At 32.3% G+C, this 22956-nt stretch overlaps 1 protein-coding gene across 1 annotated transcript; it reads left to right on the top strand.

The window, feature by feature from the left end:
- The first annotated feature begins 590 nt into the window (after positions 1–590).
- LOC114325521 (NADH dehydrogenase [ubiquinone] iron-sulfur protein 4, mitochondrial-like) lies at positions 591–22671 on the top strand. The gene is made up of 2 exons (XM_028273593.2): positions 591–847; positions 22242–22671. Exons 1-2 carry the CDS (start codon positions 661–663, stop codon positions 22604–22606), a joined length of 552 nt encoding a protein of 183 aa, XP_028129394.2. The 5' UTR covers positions 591–660; the 3' UTR covers positions 22607–22671.
- The last annotated feature ends 285 nt before the right edge of the window (positions 22672–22956 follow it).

Here is a 22956-nt window from a genome sequence, read left to right as displayed (position 1 = left end):
TGATACCTATTTTTAAATTATTAAACCTCTTTTTCATTAGCAATGTACCAAAGAAAATAAAACTATCACATAACATCTGATTTGTCAAAAACAACCTCAATATTTCCATTGCTGTTTTCTTGTACCTAGGTTCACTTTTTACTCCTGGCAATTTGGTTACTAAATTATCAGCACTTGTTTGCACGTTCTTTCGTTAATCTAAATACCTTTTTCATCGAGTAGATCATGGGTCCAACATGGGTCTCTGAGAAAAGATTTGCTCATAATTGCATAATCAGTTGACACTGAAGACTCAAACTTTAACACTAAAAACAGGCATCTAAATCAGGCAGCTACTGATGGCGGCGAAGATTCATAACGAATAATTTGGATATAATCGTAAAAACTCTAACTGGTCGGTCTCACAGACCCAATGTTAGTCACGGAAGAGTATGTATTCGAACTTAACCATATTTTATTAAAAAGCTAAAAGAATAATGAAAATTAAAATATATAAAATAGCTGTACAAGTTCCTAAGAGGTGGAGGCCATAAAATATATCAGAAGATTTTCACGTCAAAAATGGCAGTTATTTTAAAATATAAATGTCAAACACATAGATATAATTTTTTTCCTCATGTTGTTAATGTGTTAATGTTTGTAAACTCAATATGTTCATAAATGATCTACCAAAAAATGAATATTATGGCTTTCAAATTTTCATATATCATCTTTCGGCCACCTGTTAACTTTTTCAGTGTTAAACAATCAAAAGGTGGCCTTAATGAAGAACCTGCGAAAAAGATTAAAAGAGATTTGGTTCCAAAGAGTCTGGATGAGGTAGAGGAGAGAGATGTGACTATTCAAGGTATGTTTATATTAAGGAAGGTGTATACCATTTCTATTCTGTCTAACCCATAAAAATACAAATTATATTGGGATGTAAGCATATTCGGATTTTTTGACTCTAGTTCTTTTGTTTATTTCAAGACAATGGTGAAAAGTGTGCTGTGCCATATTAAAGGTGTTATTATTATTTTTTTATGCACCAATTATAGGCCTGGATCCCGCGTATCAAAAAAAAAGTTGATTATTGCAAGCCAAAAATTTGTTAATAGCTAACGGTATCTAGTCGCGCAAATTTTGATGTACTAGAACACTGGAACAGGAGAAGTTTTAATTGTGGAACAGGTTACAGGTTTCGAATCAGACCACGAAAACATCCCATGTATTTTGTCGGACAGAACTTCCAATTGATTTGTTACCCTTTTATTAAACTCTCATGTAAAAATCAGACTGCTATTTACCACCAACATAATTCCTTCCATTTTACACATGTTATACGTGTCGGACCTAATAAAATGCCCAACATATTTGTCGGACACAAAATTTTCCATATATTATAAAAAATTTGCTATTGAATAAACTTAAAATAAACCTGCTAGTTTTTACAATCATAAACTTGTCAGGCAAACACGTTCCACAATTAAAATCACGTTCCACAATTAAAACTTCCCTGTTCCAGTGTTCCCATACATCAAAGTTTGTCAGACTAAACACTGCTAACCCATTTTCTACCATAATATCAATAAATATATTTTTTCATAAATATAACTGCAGATGACAATGGAATGAAACTAAATAAAAGTAAAAATATGTTTTTATTAATTTTTTTTTATAAACCTAAGAAAAAAACGCTGTGACCATATGGTCATACAGGGAGGTTACCTATCCTATATACATATACATTATGTGTTTACTACTGTGTATGAAAAATTTCAAAACACTCAATGCAAAGTCCTAAATTACATTTTTTACATTGTGTACGTATCACAGAAGAACATCCTTCTCCTGCACACCTACGTCTTTTGCCGTTAGAAACTGGAACAACAATATGGTCAATTTTGTCATAATGTAGATTGTCGGACACTATATTCATGAACAGACTATTCTTGCTGACTGAAGGCTTACCAGGACGTCTAGGCGGTACTCCATATTTCCGCATATACATCTGTGCAATTTCTCGCCGGAAAACTATATTAGGTGTTTTTTTTTTCTTTCCTTTGAGGACTTCTTATAAAGCACCCACGCGTTATGTAGGCATACGTCAACAAGCCAAATCAAAAGAGGCCAATACCACTTTTTACTTCTGATGCAAATTCTATATCGTGCCAAATCTTCATCTATTCTATCCGTGCCACCCATGAATATATTATATTTTGCAATAATCAAAGGCCTTTGTACTTTAATAATTTTCTTCTGTTGCTTAGAGTATCTCTTGACGTAACTTTGAGGACTGATGCCGTAGCAAGTTGATGCATCCGTAACTACAGCATTATCCATCCACTTGACCAATATAAATCCGTCATTTTTAGATATAACATAATCAACAGAACCTCAAGTTTTAGTAGCCATTACTATGTTGTTCGGCAAAGGGCAACACTTAGGAACTCTATTTTGTCTTATTGTTCCAGTACAGTCATATCTCCCTAGTTTTAATTCTGCAAGCAAATTGAAACTCGTAAATAGATTATCGGTATAAATACGGTAATTTGGCATCTTATTTGGTAGATCGTTAAGCATTTGAATAAAGGAGCTGTTGCACTTCCAAATTTTTCTACATAACTGTTATCAGTTGAAATATGTTAACCTTGATATAACTGAAAATGAATCAAATAACTGTCTTCAGAATTCAAACACCAAGCTTTATAGCCAAAGCCTATTGGTTTACCTTTGATAAACTGTTTACAGCTATGTTTCCCAAAATACTTGATCATTGATTCATCATAATTCATGTGCTGAGTTGGTTGAAGTACTTAAGACATTTCATTTACACCTTTTCTATAATGGGGCGTAACCCATTAACCCAGAAACTACGCACATTTTATCAGTTCTTCCAATTCTGCTGTTATCGGCAAAATGTATACATTTCATGATTTGATCAAATCTATTCCTGCGCATAGAATTTTTCACCATGTGTACTGCCATGTCGTCCTGTTGACCCCATAAATTGTTCTGCCCGGTAAGGGATGGTAGCCGGATAAAATTAAAATTCCGAAAAACATTTTAATTCATCAATGGAGAGATTTGGATCTGGAAAATTCTTGAACGCAGCATATTTTTTTGTTTCTTGTAAAATATGTTCAAACTCATAACTCATGTCATAAAATTCATAACTTTCAGATTTATTCTCGTTTTTAAATTTTTTATTATGTATGAAATCTCCCTCTATCCATTGCTTGATCTCAGTTTTTTTAGAAATTCTACGTTTTTTATTTTTTCCCTTGTTTATTTGACTCACCTGTTCATCAGATTTTGTTGTCTTTATTTCATCCACAGAGTCTTCCTCTCCTTGTTTCATATTTTCGTTACGATTTATTCGAATTTCAGCTAGCGCTAATAACTGTCTATGAGACAAATTATCAACTAAACCACCATCGTCTTCGTCACCGGAATCTTCATCCGTATCCTCATGAACATCTGGAGGACAAATAAACACCGATGTTTCATCATTTTCTATATTTTCGTCATCATATAACATGGTCAATGCTTCTTGTAATATAAAACCACGTCTAAAAAAAACCTAATAATTATCACATATTATCCCTGTGTGACGTTATGGTCACAAACAAATATTAGAAGCTCTACCGCATTTGATACAATACTTTTGTAATAAATTATATAAACATATCTTAAACACATGTCTCTAAATCCTATTTGTTCAAAAATATTTTTGGTTTCTTTAAAAATAAGATTAAAAAATATTGCTTACTTAAAGGTAACGTCCATTTTGATGCTTTTTCGTTGTAACACCAACAAACATTAACTATAACACGACTTTGCCAGCGAACAGATCAGGTACTGGGTATGTCATTCGTTACATAAATATCTCTAGTCCGCGTGGTCGTATTACTAGTTGCATATATCGCTGTATGTGTTAAATATTGTCTATTTAAAAGGGGCCATTTAGTGTGACCATACGGTTACGCTAGCAGAAAAGTTCAGCTTGTAATTAATCAACTTTTTTTTGGTGCGCGGCATCCAGATCTATTACTCTGGTGCAGATATACGTTGAACAGTTCCTTTATATTCTCTAAAAGTCGGTTTTCTCCAATTTTTTTGAGGCATCAATAAGGCTATTATTTTCTCCAATTTCTTAAAACCAATTTTGTTTCATTTGTAATCGGCAACGGCCGAATTGTTTTCTTTCAAAAAGTGATAGATTAAAAATAATTAAAAATCTTTGAAAAACCCAAAAAAAATTTTTTTCGGTGCTTGGGACAAGGGTTGGGGTTAACATTTTGGGCTGAAATTTGAAACTGAGGGTTTATAGGCTACCTGTCCCCAGAAAACAGCCATAGAGATCAACATTTTTAAATTGGACCCCGTTATGCAACAAGGAACCAACTAACATTTTTTCGAATATGGAGTTATTGGTTCGTACAGACTGTAAAAATAATACTATTCACGTTCTGCAATAACGAACCAAATGTTCCGGTACATCATAACTATCTACTGGACGATAGAACCATATTGCAGATTTATAAGTTCGGTTATACAGTTTTTCAATTCGAACCAAGTAACTTTGGTTCTTTGTTGCAGAACAAAGACAAAAAAAGACACCCGCAATAAATGTCTTTATACCTTTAAAACAAAAATAGAGAATATTAAAGACAGTGAAAAATAGGAGGAAATTGTTAAAAAACAGGAAATTCATTTGGAGTAAGATGAATTAGGAAGAAAAAAATGTTGATGACACCACGATTTTTATACACATTTTATACCAGATAATACTATAATCGAGAACATACAGTGCGTCCATAAAAGAATGCACAAATTCATTCTTAGCTAAATAAACAACATTATTAGAAATTCCTGAAACAGGTTGATCTTTATTTTTAAATTGCGATTTTTTGGCATCGGTATACTCGTATATCCATTGGCCATCCATCTGGGCGGTGAGGATGAAATCGATGATTTTCTTAAATGAGAATAGGGATCATTGTGATAGCTCCTTTGAAAGGGTTTTCATTTCTCTATTCAGTAATATAAATATTTACATAATTATTTATACCGAGTGTTCAAAAAAAAAACTTAAAATAAATTAATTGAGACAAAAAGAAGAATGTATATAATTTATTTAATGCAAAATTTATTTAAGTGTTGTCAGAGAAAAATGGTTTTATTTAACAAATATTAACTATTGTTTTTCGCTTAGTTTCAATGTTACAGCTGCCACCCATCTGCCTCTTTGCAGTTTGAACATTTTATTTAAGCGAAAATCAATATTTATTTTTAAAACACAATTTTTTTGTGTTTTCTGACACCAGTAAAATGGATTTCGAATTGAATAAATTACATACATTCTTCTTTTTCTTTTTGTGTCAATTAAGTTAAGTTAAAAAGCATTTTTTTTTTCACTTTGTATAAATAATTATATTAATGTTTATATCAGTGAATAGAGAATTAAATACCCCTTCAAATGAGCTATCACATGACCACTATTCTCATTAAAAAATCATTGATTAGGTCATCACGCCCAGATCGATAACGTCACTAATATGATATAGGTATATGCCAAAAAATTGTAATTTAAAAATAAAAATCGACCTGTTTCAAGAATTTCTAATAACGTTGTTTATTTAGCTAATAATAAATTTATGCGTTATTTTATGGACGCACTGTAGATGGAATAAACAGAAATATAGATTTCGACCCAGACGTGGATTGTTAATGTTATATTTAACAACAAAGAACCAAGTGATTTTTTCTAGCATGGGAGTTAATTTTTCAGTTATTTATTTTATTATTGCATGAAAACCCATAAATTATAGTGAAAGTGTTTATTTTTATGTCGTTTATTATTATTTTTATATCCAAATAATTTATTTAAACAAATAAAACGTTTTTCTTGAATATCTCCAAACTAATTTAATGTCAATTGGCTCCTTGTTGTATAACGGGGTCCAATTTTGGTGTTTTCGGAACACCCTAAAGTACCCACACTCTTTTTCTGTAGTTGCTTATTATGGTTTTGTTGACTTCTGTATAATTATGTACAAAAATATTCTACTACCTTTAATCATTCATCTCTGTTGGTGATGACATTTCCATCTTTGTCCTTTAGTTTCGTTATTTCGTTTTTGCCATTTGTTAATTTTCTTCTTAGAACTTTGAGGCTCTTGTTGTCTTTAATAGTTTGTTAGATTTGATTTAATTTTTTTAACTTTTATGCTTTCGGTTGTTCTTCATAATAGATTTTTGTATCCTGTTGCTTATTTCTCTAAAGTGTTCTTTACTTCTATTCCTTTGCATTTTCTCTAATTTTTCATTAATCCTTGTTTTCAGGGACTTATTCTTTATTTATATGGTGTCTAGAGAGCGGAATATATATGCAAAGTCCATGTAGATGCATATATTGCATATTTTCAGACAACAAACGCAACATTGCATATTTAAGCTAAACACGATTTATTTTGTTTATTTTAAAAATAAATTATAAAAAAGTTTAAAATTTTCCTCTCTTAGTTGGAATTTTATAACTTCGATATGAAGGAGCTCGTTATTTATCTATCTATCGCTCATTATTATCTATCTGGACTTTTCCATTACTACCTGAATTTAACAATTATGGGTGTTCCCAGAAAAATATTATTTTATTAGCGTAGCAAGTCGTAGGTACCTACCTGCTTTTAAGGGTCTAATATTTATTTTGTAAGTTTCCGGCCAACATTTGTTTAAAGTAAACGTTGTATCGTATTTAGTGTTTTTGAAGTGATTGGTATATATTAAATTTAAATATGTCTACCATTCAAAAAAGTGCTTGGATAAAGTGTTTTCCCGAGTTAAAGCTAAGTGGAGACAAAGTATTTTGCAAGGCCTGTTCCAAAATCGTAAGTTACATTCATTTTCACATTTCATTTTTTAAATGAGGAACTGACAAACAAAAGACGTTGTGTTAGATATTCAAAATGACTCGCAGTATGTAACTGAAAGTCAAGAACTTTTAAGTAACGTACAATCGTACAAATTGCTAAAGAACTTATGTTCATAAAAGTTAATTTTAGTTTTTTACCAGATCTAATAAAGTCATTAGAACAAAGGAATTTACAATTAAGTGATTCGGTTAATCTTGTTAACACTTTTCCTGCTCATTGTCAAAAAAATACCGGAAATACAGGGATTACAATTAGAAATAAATTAAAAAATGTTTTAGAAAAAAATGAGGGCTTCGATTGTTTGAGGAAAGTTGTACGTATTTTTGAAGGCAACTTTTCTGAAGATCTTACGACTTGGCAAATTAGTTTACTGCCTAAATTAAAATATTGTCCTATAACATCAGTAGATGTAGAACGAACTTTTTCTGTGTCCAAACACGTTTTTAGTGATACAAGGCAAAAGTTGCTAGTTGAAAATTTTGAAAAATATTTGATTATAAATTCATACTATAATTTAGATTCTTAATTTAATTATAATATCAGTTTTTGTGTGTCATTTAATTTGTTTTTATGTGAAAAATAAATATGTATAAAACATAAATGTAGGTTGAATTTTTTAAACATAAATGTTTATATTTAATATATTGTTTTATTTTTGAGTATTTTTAATATGCATTTGCATATCTAGACAAATTTAGAAAAAATACCTGCATATTTGTAGTAAAAGTAATGCATATACAGCGTGTCTACTTGAGTTGGAAACATATGGGAAACTTTTTTATTATTAATTTTACGAAAAAAAGTTATTCTTTATAAAAAGTTCTGCATGCCCCAAAACCTAAGATTCAATTATCAGATATCAAATTTTCTCAATATTATACGAGGTATGTCAAAAAATATGAATTTCGGCTAAGGGTAAAGTACCTTTATTTCTCTCAATATCGAAAATTCTTATTATGAAAAGTTGTTTGGAGATAAAAACCAAGCTCAAATATGTAATTACATGCTTCTAATTGGAAAAAAATATTTTCCAAATTTTTCTCAAATTTATTGATACTAACTTCGTTTTTATTCATTACACATACGATAACTCTTTTATTATTACTTTTACGAAAAAAAGGTATTCTTTATAAAAATCTCTGTATATCCTAAGACCGAAGATTCAACCAACAGATATGACATTTTATTAATTTTATACGAGTTATGTCAAAAAATATGAATTTCACTCAAGAGTAAAGTACCTTTATTTTTCACAATATTGAAAACGGTTATTAAAAAAGTTGTTTAGAATTAAAAACTATGTGTCAATATGCAATTACATCCTTCTAATTGAAATACTGTGAAATATAAAGGTGCTATAATATTGAGCGAATTTCATATTTTTTGACACACCTCATATAAAATTAATAAAAGTTGATATATCATGGTTGTGTCTTAGATTTTAGACCATGCAAAGTTTTTTATGAAGAATAACTTTTTTTCGTAAAATGAATAATAAACGAGTTATGATATTTGTAATAATTTAAAACGATGTTGGGTATCCATAAATTTGAGAAAAATATTTTTTTTTCAATAAGAAGCATGTAATTGCATATTTCATCTTAGTTTTTAATTCCAAACAACTTTTTATCATAAGAATTTTCGATATTGAGAGAAATAAAGGTACTTTACCCTTAGCCGAAATTCATATTTTTTGACATACCTCGTATAATATTGAGAAAATTTGATAACTGATAATTGAATCTTAGGTTTTGGGGCATGCAGAACTTTTTATAAAGAATAACTTTTTTTCGTAAAATTAATAATAAACAAGTTGAAAATGCGAGCATTATCATAACGAAAACTTTGTTTATATACGTATTTAAATTCATAATATAGAAAATTGCTATTACGAAAAGCTGTTTAGAATTAAAAATTATGTTTTAATCTGCAAGTATATCATTCTAATTTAAATATTGTGAACTATAAAGATACTTTACTCGAAATTCGTATTTTTTACATACCTCGTATAAAATTAATAAAGTTTGATTCATGATGGTTGCATCATAAATCTTAGACCAAGAAGAGATTTTTATGAAGAATAACTTTTCTTCGTCAAATTAAAAATACAAGAGTTATAAATGAAAATGATGTTGGTATCCATAATTTGAGAAAATTCGTCAAATATTTTTTTCCATTAGAAGGATGTAATTTCATATATCAGAACATACTTTTTTATTCCAAACCATATTTTAAATAACAATTTTCCAATATTGTAAAATAAATAATACATAGGTACATGATAAAGATACTTTTTACGGATGAACTTGACTTGGATCAACAGACCGAACGAGTCTCGTAAATTCCACGGGTCTGCGCCACGCTTCACGCAACCGTATTTGCGTACTTGTGTTTTGAGTTGTGTGGTCGTACCAAATTTAAATAATCGTTTCTACAAGGTTTCTACTGATTCATTATTAATATAGTATAATATGTATTATTGCTTTCAAAATACATATACTCAAATTGTGTTTTTATATATTTATTTCACATATTATTTTATATAATAATTAAATTTATATAATAATTATATTTTATTAATAGCTAAATAATTTAAAATTTAGTTTGACATTCACGACACGAAGTGTTAAACTCAAATGTAAATAATCTAATATTATGCTTTGCTTAACAAATCGAGATTAAATAATAATTCAAAATAACCAAATATTGTTAAAATTATTCAAATTCATTAATTAGAAAACGTCACATAATATAGGTACCTTGTTGTGCATTACGTTCAATGGTTTTTAATTTCAAAAATAATTTATATACGTACAATATATTTATATAACCTGAATTTACAATTAAATTAAAGGAATAAACGGTTTACTTACACAAGATTCGATATTTGATGTATTATAAGATATAAGATGTAAGAAGGTAGATTGATTTTTTTATAGTCACACAAAAATACGACAGCGCTTGTTCAATTCTGGAAGAGAAATGTCAAACATTTGTAAAACTACTAGATAATTATTACTAGTCTACTCGTAACTTATTGAGTTTGATGTTTAGCTTTTTGAAAAGTAGCCTACTTCCTAATCAACCATTTGAACTGACGTTTAGTGCGTCTGTAGGAGATAACCGGATTGTGACGTCACATTTTTGACTTTGAGGTCGATTATCTCGAAAACGGTTAGAGATATCGAAATGCCGTTTTCAGATTTGGATTCAGAAGACAAAACTACATAACAATCCATCGATATACCTGCTTTAAGTATTGCAGGAGCGGCGACGCAATAACACACAGACTTTTGCAAATTTATAAACGAAAAGTTTTCGTTGAAAAGTTTCCCATATGTTTCCAACTCAAGTAGACACGCTGTATATGCGCATATTTTGGTAATGTTGTGTTGCATATATTCCGCTCTCTAATAATGTCCTTTGGAAGTAAATCTTCCAGATTTTTTTTATAGATTAAATTATAAATATTATAGTGTTATTGAGGGTATTGACATTGGTATTCTTATTGCTTTCCAAAAAGCTGTTGATGTGTCCTTCAACGTGGAAGCGTTAAAGCTTTATAAAACCGGAAGTAAACAGTAGTATATACAGGCAAGCGCGGCTCCTCCTTAGGGTCAATTGGTCAATGACCCCCCTAAAATAATCTCATAAAAATACCAATTTTATTAAAAATATCTTTTATCTAAAACTTCACTCTGAAATACTCTCAGCAGTCTGCATTGGCAAAACAAATATAATAGATATAATAACGTCGCGCCTCGCGCTATACACAAGCCCGTGGCTGGGCCGTATTTTAAATTGTCTACATACAGTTCTTATGGCTTATGGACAAATGCATGTAAAATAGAAAAGAGACGGCAGATAGCAATTTCGTGGGCGAGAGTGGGAGTGACCTTTCCGTCGTATACCTGTAGTAGAGTCGACGGCCTCACGTTTAGTTAGTTACCGTCTGCTTGTTCAATGAGAAGGTCATAGACTATTTTGCAGAACTAAAGGATAGAAGAATTGACTTAAAATATAAAAATATTTAAAGTAAGTTTCGTTTTAATAAATTTACAATTTATTATACTATAAATATTCCTATCTATATATCAGTCAATAACCTGTTCATACCATTTTTCCTATATTTTTTAAAAGATTTACTCTAAAAAAAGACAAATTTAATTTTCGGAAAACTAGGGTAAATAGTATTGAGTTTTATCTAAGTCTGTATTTTTTATCTAAAATATAAATGCTAAAAGATCTTTTAAATACTTTAAAAAATCAACAGTTTGAAGTTTTCAAACCAAAATGACCCCCCTGAAGATTGACCCACGAGCCGCCGCTGTATACAGGGTGTCCCGAAAAGATTGGTCATAAATTATACCGCACATTCTGGGGTCAAAAATAGTTCGATTTAACCTAACTTACCTTAGTACAAATGTGTTCATAAAAAAAGTTACAGCCCTTTGAAGTTACAAAATGAAAATCGATTTTTTTCAATATATCGAAAACTATTAGAGATTTTTTATTTAAAACGGATATGTATGATTCTTATGTCAGAAACATCTTAAAACAAAATTATAGTGAAATTTGTCCACCCCATAAAAATTTTATGGGGGTTTTGTTCCTTTAAACCGCCCCAAACTTTTGTGTACGTGCCAATTAATTCATTATTGTGGTACCATTAGTTAAACACAACGTTTTTAAAACTTTTTTGTCTCTTAATATTTTTTCGATAAGCCAGTTTTTATCGAGATGCGGCTTCTTTTTTAATATATTTACATAAACATTTTCTGTGGGTTTTGCTCCTTTAAACCCCCCAAATGTTTGTGTACGTTCCAATTAAACTATTATTGTGGTACCATTAGGTAAACACAGTGTTTTTAAAACTTTTTTGTCTCTTAGTTTTTTTTTGATAAGTCACCTTTTATCGAGATGTGGCTTCTTTTTCAAAATATACATAAAAATGTAAATTATAAATAAATTTTCAGATTATTAACAGGTCTCTATAATCTTACTTAACCATATACAAATATGTGGTGGATTCGACAAATATTCAAAATATCTCGATAAATACTAGCTTATCGAAAAAGTACTAAGAGACAAAAAAGTTTTAAAAACATTGTTTGTAACTAATGGCAATGCAATATTAATTTAATTCGAACGTACACAAAAGTTTGGGCGGGTTTAAGGGAACAAAACCCCCATAAAATTTTTATGGGGTGCACAAATTTCACTTTAATTTTTTTTTAAGATGTTGCTGCCATAAAAATGCCACATGTCCATTTTCAATAAAAAATCTTTAAGAGTTTTCGATATATGAAAAAAAATCGATTTTCATTTTGTAACTTCAAAGGGCTGTAACTTTTTTTGTGTGCACTATTGTATATAGCTAAGTGAGGTTCAATCAACCTATTTTTGACCCCAAAATCTGTGGTATAATTTATGACCAGTCTTTTCGGGACACCCTGTATAACACCGATTTATTAGCGTCCTGTGCCTTTCTGTTCCTATTTTCCATCCGCGTCGATCTGTGCAATCTCTTGGTAATACATATCTCTCAGACATTGGTTCTGGATTTGAATTATCCAGATAGTTTTCGGTCTGCCTCTTTTCCTTCTTTCCGGGGTTTCCATTCCATTATCAGCTTTGGGAGTCGATGTACATTCATTCTTTCCATACGGTCATACAAACAAAGTTGTTCTTCTTGGATTTCTTCTACTACGTTTGTTTTCCTATTCATAATGTATAGCATAAGAGCTGTGAGACATTTTTGAGTAGGTATTTTAGGCAACCTGAAAATTTTTCAGGTGACTCTTCCATGATAGCCTAATACAAAAATGCCGGTCAGGCTGGAGGGTAGCGGTTATTTTCCCCAAAAATTCTCCCCAAATTTAAAAAAAGAGTAAAAATTGTTATTACTAAAAATATCATTGATATGACTTTAAAGTAAATTTAAATATTCAAATATAAAGAAAATAAACAGACCAGGCGATCTGAGGGCGAATTTAACTCTGCAAGGTACTTGCATGGCCGCCCTAGGATTATTTTTAGGGGGTGCATCTGAACTTCAGAAGATTTCGTCTGAATCTGTACAGTGTACATACTATTAACGCTATTAACGAGTATAAAATAATATACATGCATAACTATATATATTCCTTCCGGACAGGGAGGTGCAATTGTTATTTTGACAGGGTATTTTTTAAATTTAAAAATAAATATTCTAAAGAGAGGTTTTTTTTGGTATAATTTTCCAACTGCCATGTGATCAAACAAATTACGCGTGCATATAAATGAAAACCGCTATAGGTAAGCAGCAGTGAGAGAAAGTAGAGTACCGTAAAATTGGGTTACTTTGACCGCTGGGGTGAATTTGACCGAAAACATAGGAAAATATCTATTGTGATATACTTTTAAAATTATTTTTAACGATTCAAATTAATAAATATCTAAGAATTCATTTTTAATTAAAAAAAAAGAATTAATATTCCAAGGGTTGTTAAATCCACCAATATAACGAATTAAGAAAAAATGGTTTAAAAACGGTCAAATTAACCACACTTACAAGAAAAATAATTTTACAGGCAAAATGCATAGACGGTAAACTTCCCCCCAGATGGGGTGAACCCAAAGGCATTTTTTATTTTTTTTTCTAAGTCATGATTATTTTCTTATAATTTTAATCTAAGCTACTGAAAGTAGACGCCTAAACCCATAACATATTTGAATATAGAAGAATGTAGCAAAATTTAAAATCTGATTTTTATAGGATTAAAGTACAAAATCGGTCAAAGTCACCCCCATTTTACGGTATACCGATAGCTGTTTGCGTCCTCTAGAAAATCGCGTGACCTGGCGATATCCATGTTGTTGTGCCTCGAAACGTTAGAGTAATTATTATGGTAGGTGAGCAAAGTATGCTAAACGGGCAGTCACTCGAGCGTTTTGGGGACCAATTGGGTTGTGAAGAGTAGGTCCTAAAACCAAAAACAGTTAAGTAAAGTTTTACATTTTAAAAAAATTGAAATTGAAAATGGTTATTCATTTTTCATTTACATTTACTCTGTGTGGAGTATGAAGGGAACCAGTCTCGTTGGAACTTTACCGCGCTGAGCAGATGTGACGTGAATTGTAAATTGTAGAATTCCCTCATCTTCCTTAGTCTCAGCATCCGTATGGCTTGCAAATTGTAGAAGCCTCGGAGGTGTAACCAGAGAAGGTTCCCATTGTTTTCATTCTGGTGGGATATGTTATATGCCATTAGAGTGAAAACTTAGTCTTTTGCTAGCAGTTGCCGCTAGGGCATCTATGCCATTTCGTTCGTTGCAATTCGGGACTGCACGCTGGGGTTTGTTTTGGTTGGATCAGGGAGAGCAGCATATGTGCCTCCTGATGAGAGACTAATAAGTTTCGAAACCGGTAGAGGTGCTTGCAGCACTCTCTGATTGGACTGGAATATGGTTCGGCTGTATTTTCGTTTTGCAACGAAATTGAAAATGGTTATTCATTTTTCATTTACATTTACTCTGTGTGGAGTATGAAGGGAACCAGTCTCGTTGGAACTTTACCGCGCTGAGCAGATGTGACGTGAATTGTAAATTGTAGAATTCCCTCATCTTCCTTAGTCTCAGCATCCGTATGGCTTGCAAATTGTAGAAGCCTCGGAGGTGTAACCAGAGAAGGTTCCCATTGTTTTCATTCTGGTGGGATATGTTATATGCCATTAGAGTGAAAACTTAGTCTTTTGCTAGCAGTTGCCGCTAGGGCATCTATGCCATTTCGTTCGTTGCAATTCGGGACTGCACGCTGGGGTTTGTTTTGGTTGGATCAGGGAGAGCAGCATATGTGCCTCCTGATGAGAGACTAATAAGTTTCGAAACCGGTAGAGGTGCTTGCAGCACTCTCTGATTGGACTGGAATATGGTTCGGCTGTATTTTCGTTTTGCAACGAAATTGAAAATGGTTATTCATTTTTCATTTACATTTACTCTGTGTGGAGTATGAAGGGAACCAGTCTCGTTGGAACTTTACCGCGCTGAGCAGATGTGACGTGAATTGTAAATTGTAGAATTCCCTCATCTTTCTTAGTCTCAGCATCCGTATGGCTTGCAAATTGTAGAAGCCTCGGAGGTGTAACCAGAGAAGGTTCCCATTGTTTTCATTCTGGTGGGATATGTTATATGCCATTAGAGTGAAAACTTAGTCTTTTACATTTTAGTGGGCGCTTGCCATTTTTTAATTTAATTTTCCATTTCCAACAATCGTTTTTTCAGATTATAACGCCATCTGTCCATAATTCGAAAAAATATTTCGAATAAAAGTTACTTATTTTTACGTAAGGAATCCAAATCTGCAATAAAAAATGAGGGTTCCCATTTAAGATTTTAAAGTAACCCCCCACCCCACCTCCGTGGGGGTCGTGTTTGGTGCCATTCGATAGATTTTTTAAAAATATCGAATAAGTGTGTTTTACAGTTTTTCGATCTGATGTTCATTTCGCGAAATATCGTGGGATTCGTATTTAAAATATTAAATTTACCCCCCCCCCCTCTCCGTGGGAATTCGTGTTTGGTATCATTCGATAAATTTTTAAAAAATATTAAGCACACATTTTTTAGTTTTTCGATCTGTCATTCACTTAGCGAAATATTCGCTTTTTCCTTGTGAAACTTTGGGACTCGCCCATTTCCTTACGCCCGTCTCAAATCGTCAGATTTTTAAAATATACACTCTTTTGCATGTACTTAAATTACCTTATCTTAATCTGACAATTTCGAGTTTTTTTAAGGATAGATTTTTTTTTTCGGGCCTCCCCTAACGAACTCCCCTGTGTTAAGAGCCAATATATGGTAGAGGTGCATCTACAGGGTACCAGGTTTCTTCCCATGTGATAATCTGACGCGCTCGAGTAACTGCAAAAATCCCCGCTTTGGCTCCCCTACCATTATATACATAGTAGTTTTTTAAGTAATTTTTCTTAATTAAAGGAAAATAATATGTACTTACTGTACAATAGACTTTGCAAATATGATAGAAAAAGACAAATTTATTATTATAATTATATAGGTAGAAAAGTATAAAACTATAAAATAAATTAATTCTGTGTCCGAATCTTGTACTTCTTCTTCAAACTCCTCATCTGAGCTTAAATGTTCATTATCTTCTTCTTCGTCAGACTCCCCTCGAAACTCAGATTCCTCTTCTACATGATCTGTAAATAGTTGTAATATATATTTAGAATTAATTAAAAATTAATCAGTAATTAATTAATTGAGTTGCTACGTATTCTCTGTCCTTTTATACGGAGTCGAAGCCTGGTCAATCACGGGTGTATCTGAAGAAAGACTTGCCATTGTTGAGATGCGGTGTTATCGAATAATGTAAAAAATATCATGGACACAACACGTAACAAACAAGGAAACATTAAGAAAGATGAAAAAGGAAAAAGAAATACTCAACACTAAGAAGGAAAGAAATATGAGCTAAAATAAATATTCATTCTCCTTTTCTTCGTCAGACTCCCCTCGAGACTCAGATTCTTATCCCTGATCTGTAAATAGTTGTAGTATGTATTTAGAATTAATGAAAGAATAATTTTAGTGATTAATTTATTGAGTTGCTACGTATTCTTACTTATATAACCAATGCTTAATACTTTTCCTTATATAACCAATCACATCACGTTTTTTATTTCTTAGTATATGACCAAAGTAGCTCGTGTTTCTTCCCTTCATAGTGTTGAGTCTTTCTTTTGCGTTTTTCATTATTTGATGGTGATTGCGTGTTGTGTGTATGATATATTTAACATTATTCGATAACACCACATCTCAATAACGGCAAGTCTTTCTTCAGATGCGCCCGTGATTGTCCAGGATTCGACTCCGTATAAAAGGACGGAGAATACGTAGTAACTTAACTAATTAATCACTAATTAATTTTTAATTAATTCTAAATACATATTACAACTATTTACAGATCATGTAGAAGAGGAATCTGAGTCTCGAGGGGAATCTGACGAAGAAGACGAGAATGAATATTTAAGCTCAGATGAGGAGTTTGAAGAAGTACAAGATTCGGACACAGAATTAACTTAGTTTATAGTATTATACTTTTCTACCTATATATTTATAGTAATAAATTTGTCTTTTTCTATCATATTTGCAAAATCTATTGTATAGTACGTATTCTTTTTCTCTAATTAAGGAAAAGTTAGTTAAAAAACTATAATATATAATAATTACTCTAACGTTTCGAGGAACAACAACATGGATATAGCCAGTTCACGTGATTTTTCTCCAGCGGACGGACTCGCTCAGTTACAACAGAGCACTCAAATAGCTATCGGTATTTCTTTCTCACACTGCTGCTTACCTATAGCGCTTTTCATTTATATGCACGCAAAATTTGTTTGATCACCTGACAGTTGGAAAATTTCACAAAAATAAACCTGTCTTTTTTAGAATATTTATTTTTAATATTAAAAAATACCCTGTCAAAACAACAATTGCACCTCCCTGTCCGGAAGGAATGTACATAGCTATGCATGTATAGTTATATATTTTACACTCGTTAATAGTATGTACAGATTCAGATGAAATCTTCTGAAGTTCAGAAGCACCCCCTAAAAATAATCCTGGAGCGCCCATGCAAGTAACTTGCAGAGTTAAAATCGCCCTCAAATCGCCTGGCCTGTTTATTTTCTTTATATTTGAATATTTTAATTTACTTTAAAGTCACGTCAATGATATTTTTTGTAATAAGAATTGTTACCCTTTTGTTTAATTCTGGGGGGGATTTTTGAGGAAAATTACCGCTACCCTCCAGCCAGACCGGCATTTTTGTATTAGGATATCATGGAAGAGTCACCTGAAAAATTTTCAGGTTGCCTAAAATACCTACTCAAAAATGTCACACAGCTCTTGGACCAGTAGTACTCGTTAATTCGTTATGTGTGAGATTCTAGAGATGCAGACCGATCTTCGCCAGAAGTCTATTTCCAGTGAGAGCAATTTCTGTTCTGTTCGCTTTTCAGCGGCCAGGTTTCACATTCATACAGTACCACGATTTTAAAGATGCTATTATATAGCTCTGTTTTCTTTTCTTTTGACATGATATTTGACCAAAGTAGTGAGTTCAAAGCTCCTATTACTTTCTTTCCTTTCATAATTCTTTCCTCTATTTCGAATTATGTCCTTCAACTTTGTTGGATTCTCGTTCCAAGGTATACATAATCAGAGCTGTGTTCGATGACCATATATCATCCTCTAACTATAAATCATTTTTGCCTTCTCCTATACACATATATTTGGTCATAGGCGTAACCAGGGGGTTTTGGGGGTTGTAACCTCCCCCATTGGGGTGTACTTTTAGCTCTACACGCTTAACACCATAGCCCTCAGAGAGCTTCCAGTAGTTGTAACCTCCCCTCATTCGGGTAGTTGTAACGCTCCCCCTTAGGATCATCCTGGTTACGCCTATATATTTGGTTTTCTCTATATTGACGTATAGGTCCCATTTTTTGCATTATCGAAACATCTGGTTTGCCATAAAGAATATAGATCATCTTTATCTTGGGTAGTCACCACCTGATCGTCAGAAAAATGTAGTGTGTATATTGTTGAGTCGTCGTTTAGCTGTATACCCATGCCAGAACATGAATTTTCGTCATTTATTCAAGACCTCATTTATGTAGATTTTAAAGAGTGTTAGCGATAAGCTGCAGTCCCTTATTCACCATGAAGCTATCGGATAATCTGTTGTTGATTTTTATGTTTACTTGTATGTTGTTATAGAATTCTTGCACTGCTTTTATTAAAGTTGTATTAATAGGGGATTTTCCAGGACTTGCCATAACTTACAAAGTGGTACGGTATCATATGCCTTAGTTAGATCGACGAATAGTAGATGTATTTCTCTATATCTGGCCATTTTTTTTCGTTGAGTTGGTTCATCGTGAAGATATGGTCGATGCAGGATCTTCTTGCTCGAAATCCTGCTTGTTGTTTGAGCTCTAAAGGTGCATATTCATTGTCTATAGTGTTGCCCAAGTGCAAGACCAAGACGAGACTTAGAGAGTCTTGGTCTTGGTCTTGCGACAGTACACCTGGTCTTGGTCTTGGTCTTGGTATTGCGCTCCAGGTCTTGGTTTTGGTCTTGGTCTTGCAGCAAGAGTCTTGCAAGTCTCGCAGTTGCCCATTAGCCTATTACATATCTTAAAAATAGAACAACGTAACAGAGTAGGTCAATTTTAAGCTTTAATATCACAGCCGTAGTAAAGACCAACCAAATTAATAAATATCTAAACAACTGACACCGGGTGGGGTTTGAACCTACGATCTAAGCGATCCGTGTCTATATTCCAACTAACCAAAGTTTATTAGGAACTTACGTATTTTTTCGAGTATTTGCCATTGACAGTGTGTGATTTGAAAAGAATTCAATTCAGTGACAGATGTGCACAATATGAAGGGTCAGAGGGAAAAAGGATGAATGTAAATTTTTGGTCATTTTGAGATTGTTGTGCAATCTGTTAGCTTAGAAAGAGTACTATCAACCTGTGAATGGACAAGGGGACATAGATATGATAATCGTCTTAAAATCACGTCACAAGATTGGACGCAAGGGGTAAAAACAATGAATATGTAACTTTATTTCTCATTTTACCGAAAATGCTTGCAGATAGACATTCATCGTTCTTTCCCCTGGCCCTTCATATGTTAACGCCAGTTCTCATTTTGGTACCGAATATCAAACCGAGAATAATACACTTCTCCAAGAAATTAAGGCACCTCCTTAAAAATGGAATGGGTCATTTTTGATGTCTCGAATTTCCTAAACCTGTTGTCTGATTTAAGTGATTTTTTAATATTATATAGCCTTATTCGTTAACAAATCGCTGTAATAATATTGTTGCTAGAAGTTAAATTGTCGTTGTATAGGTACCCGATAAATTATCGGTACTAATGAGTGTACCAATCAAACTGTGTTTTTTTCTCAAAGTAAGCATCATCCTGTGGAATATTCTAGCATTTATAAAATACTGAAATTAAGACCCAATTACAGTCTGATATTTTTTTAACATTTTGTTTTTTCATTCGCTTATGTTGGTATGTTGGATAACAATAAAGTTAGGTATTTTAACAACTAGCCATGTTTTTTTATCAACACAGGGTGTTTTTAAATAAGTATGGTAAATTTTAAGGGGTAATTCTAAACAAACGGGTCATGTTACCCGTATGCGCGCCAATGGTGAATATGAAATTCTTAATTGTATGTCAAAAATACGTAATAACTACCTCTTAAAACCCACCAAATTTCATTTGCATATCTCAACCGGTTTTAGAGCAATAAATCGTCAGTTTGTAAGAAAAATTTTAACACCCCCTATTTCGGAAACGAAGCATTTGCGAACATACACTTATAAAGCAAACTGTCAAATTATTTTTCGGGCAGAATTACCCCTTAAAGTTTGCCATACTTATTTAAAAACACCCTGTATTGATGAAAAACATCGCTAGTTAAAAAAGTACCTAACTTTTTATTATCCAACATAAGCGAATGAATCAAAAAAACAAAATGTTAAGAAAATATGAGGCTATAGTTGGGTTTTAATTTCAATATTTTAAAAATGCTAGAATATTTCACAGGGTGATGCGAACTTTGAGAAAAAAAATACAGTTTTATTGGTACACCCGGTGTGCAATGACAAATTTACCTGTCTAGAAACAATATTATTACAGCGATATTTATACAGAACAAGGCTATATTATTATCAAACATTAAAATCAAATAAATAAAAAATCAAATTATCAACCACATAAATCGAACAAGTTTAGGAAATTCGAGAGACCAAAAATGACCCGTTTCTTGGAATAGTATATAGCAACCAAAGAGCATAACAAAAGAACAGTGAGTCGATTGATAAAACAAATGACCAGTTTAATTTAACTACCTACAGAAAAAACTGCTATAAATGTCCTTTTGTTTTCCATGTATTTCACTGTAAATATTTCTTTGTTGAATGCCTCGTAGACTAAATATTTGGGTATGTATTTGGTTACACGGTATAGACGGCACGGCATTATCTGTTATAGTCTGTCTCCTATCGTAATCACACACAGCAGAAAAAATATACATAATAGTCTTTATATAATATATCGATATGATTTTTATGTGTTTAAATTCCTACAAAACTAATTAAGGAAAAAAATTAACTACTTATTGTAGGTATATTTTTTATCAGCATATGACATATTTTTAAAAAGTTTCGATATTTTATAGGTCTGGATCCCGCGTATGGAAAAAAATGATTAATAGCAAGCTGAAAATTTGTTAATAGCTTAACGGTGTCTAGTCGGATAAACTTTGATATATGGGAACACTGGAACAGGGGCAGTTTTAATTGTGGAACAGGTTAAAAATTTGGAACGGTCAGACCACGAAAACGGCACATTTATTTTGTCCGACAGAATAGACTTAAACTCTCCGAACAGAGATTAAACTCTCATGCAAAAATCAGACTGCTATTTATCACCTATCATAATTCCTGTCATTTGACATATTCTACATGTTCCACTCATTAAAACGCCCATTTGGTGATAAATAGCCGTCTGATTTTTGCATGAGAGTTTAATCTCTGTTCGGAGAGTTTAAGTCTGTTCTGTCGGACAAAATGCATGTGCCGTTTTCGTGTTCTGACCGTTAAAAATTTTTAACCTGTTCCACAATTAAAACTTCCCCTGTTCCAGTGTTCCCATATATCAAAGTTTATCCGACTAGACACCCTTAAGCTATTAACAAATTTTCAGCTTGCTATTAATCAACTTTTTTTCATACACGAGATCCAGACCTATTAATTTATGAATGGAGGGCGGCTATTCTCAAAACCTGGACAATTAATTTCAGAGCGAAAAATGTATGTTTGTTTATGCTTTATGGTATTGTTCGTAAGGCGCATAAGTCCAATTTTACAAATTTTTTTGCTTTTCATAGAGTACCTACCTAAGAATATACCCGAACTAATATACTTCATAAAAGACCCTCAGTTCTAATTGCAAGACGCAAGAGTCTTGCAGGCTTAGTCTTGTTCTTGCTCAAATCTTGCACGGTAAGTCTTGGTCTTGGTCTTGCTCAAATTAGGTGGTCTTGGTCTTGGTCTTGGTCTTGCGAAAACGCAAGAACAAGACCAAGACTGCAAGACCAAGACTGATTTTGGGCAACACTAATTGTCTATTAGAATTTTCAAATTTTTTCCATATAATCTGCTAAAGATTCTGGTTACAGTATTAGTAGTAGTAGAATAAATTTAATATTTAATAAATTATATACTTTTTGCAGTCCCTGAAGAACTTGATATACAGTTGCTAAGACCCGAATTTGACGATCTAAGGGAACGCATAGCCAGAATATCTAAACGAAGCAAAAATTGTATGCAGAGTGGTAAATTCAATTTGAATCAATGGCGTCTAATGTTTGATAATAAAGAACGATGGGAAAATCCTTGTATAGGGTATTGCTCGTCTGGTGATCCAATTTCAAATTTAGTGCTACAATTTTCAAATAAAAAAGAAGGTATTAATTTTTGTAAAAAGAATAATTGGAAATTTTTCACTAGCGAAGCACCTACTAAAACCAAGCCCAAGATAAGAGGATATGGAGATAATTTTTCATACAACAAACGCACCAGAGTTAGTACAAAATAAGCTCGAATGAACTAAATCATCTTTCACATGTGTATTATTAACAAGGTAATAAAATCCTGATACAATGTATGTCTTTGATTATTCGTTTGCTATAAACTTGCATCATGGTCTTGTTTTGCAAGGTTTCCTTTCAAGTACCTAATCTTTGCCCTAGATATAAATCGCTATTTACTTATATCGTTACATTATCTTTACAGAGACACCTCTTAAAATATTCTTTTTGTGTATTCTTTATGAATTACACTGTCCCAAAAAAGGGAAAAGCTGTAAGGGGCCGAGGTGCGCAGATATTCAAAAATGAAGTAGGTACAAGATGAACATGCAAGTGTTTCTGAAAAGGTTTGGTTGAC

This window comes from Diabrotica virgifera, chromosome 8 (assembly GCF_917563875.1).
Source record: "Diabrotica virgifera virgifera chromosome 8, PGI_DIABVI_V3a".
Taxonomy (NCBI): Eukaryota; Metazoa; Arthropoda; class Insecta; order Coleoptera; family Chrysomelidae; genus Diabrotica; species Diabrotica virgifera.
This window is presented reverse-complemented; position numbering and strand designations above follow the sequence as displayed.